General features: G+C 34.1%; 1 protein-coding gene across 1 annotated transcript; it reads right to left on the bottom strand.

The window, feature by feature from the left end:
• Positions 1-340: 340 nt before the first annotated feature.
• On the bottom strand, positions 341-1,285 carry LOC120592772 (olfactory receptor 502-like). The gene has a single exon (XM_039850454.1). The coding sequence runs from the start codon at positions 1,283-1,285 to the stop codon at positions 341-343; it is 945 nt and encodes a 314-aa protein (XP_039706388.1).
• Positions 1,286-10,308: the final 9,023 nt, after the last annotated feature.

The following is a 10,308-nucleotide window of genomic DNA, read 5'->3' as shown; positions in this document are numbered from 1 at the left end:
CAGCCTTAAAGGTTTGGATGTCCTATAATCTTAACTTATGGCAGAGAACAACTTTTGAAAAAAATATGTGAATTAAACTTTTAAAGGATTACATCAGATTTGAAATTGTTTTCATATGAATCAATATGTGTTTCAAAAGCTATTTAATTTAATGTTATTAAAGGTAACTCACTATGTACCTTGAATTTACATTATATCAGAAAATTATCCCCCTTCACTAAAAATCTCCATGCAGGTTAATGACATATGGATGAATATATTCAGTCCACAAGCACTAAATTTTATTTTATTGTTATATTTATAATGTTATTATATAAAATCCTACAAAATATCAAGTTCTCTAGGATAATATTTTTTTGCCAAGCTCTCTTTTCAGAGCCCCCTTAATCTCATTGTTCTTGAGGCTGTAGATGATGGGGTTCAGCATGGGAATCACCACCATGTAGAACACAGACACCACTTTGTTCTGGTCAGTTGAGAAGGTGGACTTGGGCATCACATAAACGAATGTGATGGTCCCAAAATATAGAGTGACAGCTGTGAGGTGGGCAGTGCAAGTAGAGAAGGCCTTGTGACGGCCTCTATTGGAGCGCATCTTCAGTATTGTGATGAGGATATAGATGTAGGAGGTGGCTATGACAGACACTGTAAACACAATGATGGAGCCAGCTGTAAATGAGGGCACGACTGAGGGGATACTGCTGTCAGAACAGGAGAGTTCCACTAAAGGGGCAAAATCACAGAAGAAATGATTGACTCGATTAGGTCCACAGAAGAGTAAAAGATAGAAGGAAATAGTCAATGAGGAAGCATTGAGAAAACTACTCACATAAGCCAGTATGAGGATCTGAACGCAAACCCCTGTGGACATCTTGGTTGAATAAAACAGTGGATTGTAGATTGCTACAAAGCGATCATATGCCATGGCAGCCAGAAGAAAGCACTCAAGGGTCCCAAAGAGAGCAACTGAACCAAGCTGGATGCCACATCCGTGATAGGAGATTGTATTTCTCTCCACCAGGAAATTTATAAGCATGTTAGGTGTGACAGAACTTGAAAAGCAGATGTCAGCAAATGCCAAGTGGCTCAGGAAAAAATACATAGGATGATGGAGCTGAGAAGAGATTCTGATAAGAATGATTGTGCTAAGATTGCCAGATACAGTCACCAGGTAGATACTTAGGATGATCATAAAGAGTATGACACGAAGGATTGGGTCAGCAGTTAAGCCCAATAAAATGAAACCTTTTACATCCGTGTCGTTTCCATCTCCTAAGAAATCCATGAGATAACGTAGCTGCTACCAAAGGAACCTATAATGAAATATTACACTAAATAACTTATACATTTTTTTAATACATGTATAGCTAGTAATTATAAATAAAGATATTCAGGCATCAATGCATATTTACATGCAATGATGAGTCTATCTTTTTAAAATTTATTTTAGCAGAAACTCCAGAAAGAATAATGTCTTTTTCATATATAGATATATTTTTTCACATATGCATTTAAAGTGGCATTAAGTTCAAAGAATAAATGATGTAATACAGGTGAGAATAACAAAAGTACTTGTAAATACATATGTAGTAATATATGTTTTGTGTAATATGTATACTATAATATATATTGTAATAAAGAAATTGTTTCTTAAGATTTTTATTATACTTTAGCTATCACACTATATTTTATTAGTTTCAGGTGCACACCATAGTTATTCAGCATTTAGATCCCCAAAGAAGTGATCACCATCATAAGTCAGGCAACCATCTGACACTGTACAATGCTATTACTTTATTATTGATTATAAAGACTTTATTAATAGCTAACATGTACTGCCTGCTTACTAAATGGTAAGCTTAGGGCTGAGAGCTATACACACACACACACACACACACACACACACACATGTGTGTGTATATATAGTCCATTGCTCTTAAAATAATACTTATTTTATAGATGAGTAAACTGAGTCTGAAAGGAGTTATGTAACTTAACAAGGTTACATGGCAAGTGGTTGGATTCAGAGTATGAAGTCCAGGAAATCTAACTACCCACTCCTTTAGTGGTTATGGAAGAGATGAAGTTCAATAATGCTCAATGTGAAATCAATATGTCTGACATTGAGCAGACCACAGATTGTCCTTTAAGCCTCCTGGAAGTTACATAAACAAGAAGCACATAATTATTTTTCCGTTTCACAATATCTGTCAGTTAAATGAGATTTTTTTTTCCTGATACTAATCCAGATAGGAATTTCAAATTAAGTTATGAATGAGATCATCTGTTGTATATTTATTGGGTACTTTAAAAATACTTGTAATTCAGAATATTACTGTTTTATCAAAGGATTACAAATATTAATGTAATCACTGCAAAAAGCATGATTGGTATTTAGAAGATAATTAAACTACATCAAATTACTTCCTAGTGTAACAATGTTTTCTAATGAAAGTTTTATAAAGTGAAGTAATCCTATTTTCAACATAATATGTGGCTGAATCAAATGTAGACTAATCATTGAAAATGGATCACCCAGCTTTTGTCCAAGTTGATTCTCATCTCCGCATTTTCTGACTTGTATCCTGAGCTTTGTCTATGCGTCATTGCCTTCATGCTAAAGCATTTGGAGAGAGAAACAAAGTCAGTCTTTCTGCACAGATATTTGTAATACCTTTAAATTTTTAAATCTTCCATTTAAATCTTCAAATTCTTACATATCAATAAAGGCCCAGGGTATCTCAGAGACAGTGAATTAGTTAGCATTATTGGAGAGTGCCAAGTTTGGGTAGTGTTGAAAGACCATATGAGTTTCCATCTTACGGGTAAATAAACGGGAATCCTGGTAACTTAGATTATGCCTGTTTACACATGAACTAATGGTGGAAACAGCTATTCAGCCAAAGTTGCTTGCTAGCTGCCCTGTTTACATCTGCCCTGTTTCACAACTATGACTTGTGAGTACAGATATAATTTTGGGGAGTAAAGTGTTTTCAAACAGTAAATGAATGTCAGTACATCAGATTCATTAACAAAAGGGAAAATCTTACCTCTTAGAATAAGAAGTCATTCATCTTTTAGTAACAGATCGAAGTCGTTGTAGTTATATTGTTACCTTTAATGTTTGTTTCCTTTGGGGATAAATCTCTGAAGATTCTAGAGATTGGAATGAGAGTTCAGCAACATCATGTAGCATCATTATGTTCTATAGTGGCTATTGAGCAAGCAGTTCAATCCACACACACACAAACAACTAATCTTCTAGTCTTCTGTCAGTTCCCAGGTGGTCAGTTTATTCTTTTGCTTCTGTCTAGGTGTTCACACATAGTTGCATAACCTTCATTTAATAATTATTAGAGTATAATATAATAAATTGTCTCATAGGCAAATACTGGTTCCACGTTTACTTTGATATTTCAGATTAAGAAATATTCAATACTAAAGTTCCGGTATAAAAAGGTAACCTTAGCTTTATCCATTCAGTGTGTGTTTATTGATAAATATTTTCTATCCATATTTGTAAGAGTGCCATTAATTACTTTGGGGACATATGAGGTGGAACTTGGTGTAAAATTGAATTTTAAATAAAATTTTTAAGACATTTCCATTTATTTATAATATCAAATGTGAAAAACTGAAAGATTTGAAAGTCTTCTCTAACTTTAAAGGAAAAAAGTATATGGATGAATTCCAGTGAGGAATAGTCTCTCACTGACAGTAACCTCAGATGTTGCCTCCTGGGGTGACCACTTAAGGTGTAGATGTATGGTGGTGGAATACAGGTGTCTTCCACCCTAGGTTTAATCTTACCTAATTCTCTTGTGAATCCTAATTTTATTTCCTTAATTTTTAAAAGCTTTTTATTAATCTGTTGTTGGCATACAATATCATATTAGTTTCAAGTGTATAACATAGTGATCCGACATTTATTGACCTTATGATGTGATCGCCACAATAAGTCTAGTTAGTCATCTGTCACTGTGTAGAGTATGATATTATTGACTGTATTCCCTGTGCTTTACATTATGTCCTCGTGGATTATTTTTATAACTGGAAGTTGGTACCTCTTACTCGTTTTTACCTTTTTCACCTCCCTCCCCAGCAACCGCCAATCTCTTCTGTGTACCTATGAGTCTGTTTATGTTTTGTTTTATTTGTTTTGAAGATTCCACATATAAGTGAAATCATATGGTGTTTGTCTTTCTCTGTCTGCCTTACTTCAAGTAGCATTGTACCCTGTGGGCCGTTTCATGTTTTTGTAAATGGAACGATTTCATTCTTTCCTATCACTGAAAAATATTTTATTATAAAATCTTCCTTGCCCATTTATCTATCCTCGACACTGTGGTTGCTTCCATATCTTGGCTATTATAATAATGCTTCAATGAAAATAAGGGTGCATTTATCCGTTCCAATTAGTGCTTTCATTTTCTTCAGATAAATATCCAGAAGTAGAATCGTGGAATCGTATGGTAGTTCTACTGTCAACTTTTTGAGGAACCTCCAGACTGATTTTCATAGTGGGTACACCAATTTACAATCCCACCAATGGTGCACAAATATTTCATTTTCTGCACATTTTTGGCAACACTTGTTATTTTTTTACTTTCTGATGATTCCCATTCTGACTTGTATGAAGTGATATCTCATTGTGGTTTTGATTTGCATCTTCCTGCTGATTAGTAATGTTGAGCATCTTTTCATATTTCTGTTGGCCATCTATATGTCTTCTTTGTAGAAATCTGTTTAGTTCCTCTGTTTATTTTTAACTGTGATTGTTTGTTTATTTATTTTTTTGTTACTGGGTTTTATGTGTTCTTTATATACTTTAGATATTAACCCCTTATTGGATATATCATTTGCCAATATCTTCTCTCATTCAGTATGTCTTTTGTTGTCGTTGCTGATTTTAAATTTTCCTATCTCAACCCCTGGCACTCCACTTTTGAGGAACTTGGTTTACTACCAGGAAAATAATGAGAACCAATATTCATTAAAAATTAACTTTTGGCATGAAATGTGCTTCACATTTTGCATATTTTTAATCCTCAGTACAATTTTATGATGTAGGCGGTTCTATTATGATCATTTTTCATATGGGAGAACTGAAATTGAGTAATCTAAACAACTCATGCTATTTGATTCTGATTCACATTGTCAGTCTTCCACATCCAGTACTAACCATCAAATCTCTACTGTAGTAGTCCTCTCCTTCTCTGAAACAGAAGGCCTTCTGGGAAACCATAAGTAGACTGTTTTGTCCACAGACAAGTACATCCCAGTGTGGAAGCAGTTAAGGCAACACTTGTTATTTTTTTACTTTCTGATGATAGCCATTCTGACTTGTATGAAGTGATATCTCATTGTTTTCTGGGGGAAACTTCAATTAATGGAGGCTGGAGGACAGTACGTAAGCATTCCCCATTCCCCGCCCCATTTTTCAGCCGGACAATTCTAGAAGGTACTATCTAGCCTTTCAAATATCTAAGAGGAATCAAATCTCTCTTGCTATAACAGTAACCTTGATGATACAACCAGAGAGCAAGACATCAGTAGGGAAAATGGAAATGTTTGATTTTCAGGAATGAATGAAGAAAATCTAAAAGAGGAAATCCTTAGTTTACTGTACACATATATCCTTATCAATTCCTTTAAAATACATAACAATCAACAAATAATAATTGTAATATGGTCTTCTGGAGTCTTTTCATAGAGAGATATAAGACATGACAATATTAACATAAAGGCACATGGAATATAACCATACAAGATCTCATGGAAAATAACCACACAAGGCCTCAGGATCTCCATATTTTATGTAAATTTAGGAACATATAATATCCTGAGAGCAATGAGTAAAACTGTAATGCAAAAAGTCATTAATGTCAATGTAAAAATGAAAGTGGAATTTAAAAATTTCAGATCACCCAAAGGAAAATAGAAAAAGAGAAATGAGGAAAATAACACCAACAACGGATAACAAACATCCATGAAACACTTTTAGCTCATATTATCCTTAGTGATCCAACATCCTTTGTCGTCCATGGGCATTTTGGGAAAGGCCATGGCAGTCAAACCTCAGACTTCTAGTGAGCATTATACCGGAAGTTCCAGATATTGAAATAAATCAGTCAAAAGTAATAAAAAGCATAGAGACGAAACAGGAAGGAAAAATTATCTCCATCTGCAGATAAGTGTTCACGCAGAAAATTCTAAGAAATCCACAAAACATATACTATAACTTATTTAATAATATTGCAATAAAAGATAATTAACAGTTTTATATTTAATATATCAGCAAACATTGAAAAGATTAAAACAGAAAATATGTTTATAATATAGCAAAGCCATAAATATATAGGGATAAATTTATGAAAATCTATGCACCAGTTTTCTACTAAAACTTACAGAACACTGATGAGAGAAATAAAGACAAATAAATGGAGTAAGATATACCATGTTCATGGATCGGAAGACCCAATATCACTAAGGTGCTAATTCTCCCAATATTGATCTAGATTTAATTCAATATGGATAAAAATCCTGGAAGGACATTTTATATAAATGGAGAAGCTGATTCTATCTGGAGATGCAAATTAGCCAGAATAGTGAAAATAGTTTCAAGAAAAAGTTGGCAGATTATCACAACATGACTTCAAGATTTGCCATAAAACCAAAGTGATCGTTACAGCATGGTATTGATGTAATGCTAGACATATAGGTCAAAGGAAGTGAAAAGACAATCTAAAACTAGATCCACATGTGTATTGGATATATATATCAGCCAATTTATTTTGAACTGATGTTAAATGACAATCAATGAGGAAAAAGGTTTTAGTATATATTACTTGAAAAACTTCATATTATAGAAGATAATAAACAATAACCCTGATTTCATACCATACATAAAAATTAACTCCAAAACTATCACAGATATACATGCAAAATCAAAACTGTAATATTTCTACAGCTAAATGTAATAAAATCTTTGTAACTTTAGAATGGGCAAAGATTTTTTAGATAGGACACAGACACAAACAATAACAAAAATGACATTGGACTTCATCGAAATTGAAACCATTTGCTCTTCAATCAAACAAAAACTCTAGCACACTGAAAAGGAGAAAATGTTTTCAATACATATTTATGAGAACAGCTGTAGGATAAATATATGATATATAAAGAACACCTAGAACTACATAAAAAGAAGGCAAAAAGCCTAACCATTTAAGTGGGGGAAGGATTTGAACACGTACTTGAAAAGGGAGATATACAAATTAGTAATAAATACATGAGAAGATGCTTAACACCGTGAGACACCAGAGAAATACAAATTAAAATAGAATACCAGTACACAACCATTGAATAGCTAAACTTAAATAACAATAACAAATGTTACCAAAGGTTTGGAAGCAACTGGAATTCTCAATATCACATGTGGGAATATAAAACCAAACAATCACTTTTGAAAACTGTCTTCAGTTTCTTAAAAATATAAATATACACTTATCCAGCATGCCCACATCTCTGAATTTTCGTTAGACAAGTGAAAACATATATCTTTGCCAACATTACTTGAAGTTTCAAAGATAGCAGCTTTATTCACAAAAGCTTCAAACTTGAAACAACTTCAAAGCCCACGAACAGGCAGTGGTAAAAACATGGTATACCATATACTGGAATAATAGCAGAAAGAAGAGACCAATTACTGGTACAACATGAATAAAAAATTTATGTTAATAGAAAGATGTCAGATACAATAGAGCATATGCTATGTGATTTTACTTTATAAAACTCTAGAAAAAGCAAATTATATTGTCAAAAAGCAAATTAGCAGTTATCTGGGGCCAGAGCAGAGGGAAGCATAAACGGCAAATGCACATGAGAAGTTGTTGGAAGGTGATAGAAATGTTCTATTGTGATTGTTAAGATATTAAAATGAATAACAAGGATCATCAGTATCAGATGAGAGGTTTTCTTCTCTTCCAGAAAAAAACTTCATCAATCATATTGAATTATTACTGCATTAAAGAAAATGGTCCTTAAAAGTAATTCCTACTCCAGCCTTATTTACTTGCTTTGTCTCTGCTTTCTCTTTTTTTGGCATCTCCACTATTGATCTTCCTCTCTCTAACTAGAAGCCAGTAGATGGAGTTTAAATGATTTGAGGTTAGTTGGTGACTACCTTGCTTGACAGGGTTATTGAAATATTCTTTCCTCTTTTAATTTTTTGACCTATTAAGTAATGCTAGACCATAGTTTCTTATCTTCTTGCTTTGAAGATGCTAGAAAATTAGTTCCATGTGGTCAGACATCTTCGGCTGTTTGTTAGTTTTATTTCCCATAGCCTTGGACAGTGCCTGGACTATAAGAGCAGTCAATATAATTTTTTGAATGAATGAATTGATTAAATGCTCTTGTCATTGTACCTAGCAAGATGTTTAAAAGTGTTATGAAGAAAATCTAACATGTACAAATTTCTTCATAACTGAGGGGAGGCTGCAGTATCTGTAGCTCCATTTTCTAGCAGGAAATGACAGTTATTTCTGTTATCCTTGCTGTAGCTGACTTACATTGCACTTGAAAGAGTAGAGGATGAAGGTAATAACAAAGATGGAGTGATGATTTAGGGAGACACAAAGCAGTAGTGACATGCAGCTCCATCTGTTTTTAGCAGATCATTTCATATATCCAGAGAAAATAAACGATATGAACTTAGAATTCAGTAACTCTCCTCTAAATAGATTCATAAGGAAACAATACCCAACTCTAGTAATCAGGGCCATTTAGCAGGAAGCATAAATCCCAACAGAGCAAGTAAAATAAGATTCATAGTCAGAAATTAGTATATATGACTATATGACCGGCAGTAATGAGTAAGAGTTGGGCAAGCATTCAGAACCTGATGCTTATACTTCAGTGTTGTTTAAGTTTTGAGTGTGCATAATAAAGTATATCATCCTCATTTCAGTGTATGCATTGAGACTCTGTGATCAGTGATCTCAGGGGAAAACTATAAGGATGAGAAAGAAGCAAAATAAGACATAGGGAGAAGCCAGATAAAAATATGGGCTCTGCTGAAGTGTAGCTTCAGTCTCATCTCACATGGAGCACTGGAGTATGAATGGCACTACATAGTTGTTTTGCCTTGTAACAACAGGATGTTTGTTTGTTTGTTTGTTTGTTTGTTTGTTTTTATAAATTACTGCATCATTAAGTTGCTGGCTTATGGGCTACCATGGGAAAGAGGGCGTGCACTCCCAGATATTTCCAGTCAATTATGTTCCTTACAACCAAGAGCAATTATCAAAATAATACATTAGCAGAATTCTCTCAAAGAGGTTTGGTGGAATGCCACTGGCCTGGTAAGGGAGATCTATGAAAGGCACTAAATTGTCTATCTAGCTTCAGATGTAGCAGTTTATTGCTATGTATAGCTTCCGAGATTACTATGCTACATCTGTTAGTTTTGAGGTTCCAGGGTTGAGTGGAAGCCATCTAAAGTGCCTTTACTTATAGAATTCATTCCTAATGATTATAATTTCTCTCTCGGCTTATATACATTATTGAAGCAAGTGGCTTCATGGACAAGGTAGAATTTGTGCTGGACCTTAAAGAATGGTCAAGAGTTTGGGGAGGAAAGTCAGGGGAAGAGATTTTCAGACAGAAGAGAGTGCAGAGCAAAGAAAGTACAGAATTCAATCAGGAAATAGTGTGTTTGTCTAAAATATTGAGGTTCCGAAAGCAGATAAGATTGGTAGTACATTAGGTGGAAGATAGTAGTGATCGTGGAAGAAGTTGAAAGCCAAGCTAATTAGACTGGCAATTACGGATACCATGAATGGTAGTGCAGTAACTGGGGATTTTCTTTTTCAGCAAGTTCCTCCCCAGCAGAGTGGCCTCATGAGAAAGAAATCACAGTGTTCATACAAGGTGATCATTTTCTTCCTACTCATCTTCTTCTGAATGTTTCCCCAGACAATAGCTTCTCAATCTGTGCCATTCCCTTGGCATATATATAAGGCAGAGGAGACCTGAAGAATTTGGCAAATATTCAGAATTATCAAATAAATTATATTGTACAGGAAGTAAAATATCCCTGAGGGAATCATATACATCCCAATATTTATTTTTAACAATTTGAGCTCCATTATTTCAGCTGTTATTCATAAGAATAAGTACAAATTCACTGAAAAGTCTCTGTGGTTTGTCAAGATTTAAGAAAAAAATTTGTGTACATGACATTGGGTGATAGATCCAGAGAGTGCAAGATTCCTAGTACCTAAAGTGGTAGTCTAAAAATCATGG

Source organism: Pteropus medius, unplaced genomic scaffold (genome assembly GCF_902729225.1).
Source record: "Pteropus medius unplaced genomic scaffold, Ma_sr-lr_union100, whole genome shotgun sequence".
Lineage (NCBI taxonomy): Eukaryota > Metazoa > Chordata > Mammalia > Chiroptera > Pteropodidae > Pteropus > Pteropus medius.
This window is presented reverse-complemented; position numbering and strand designations above follow the sequence as displayed.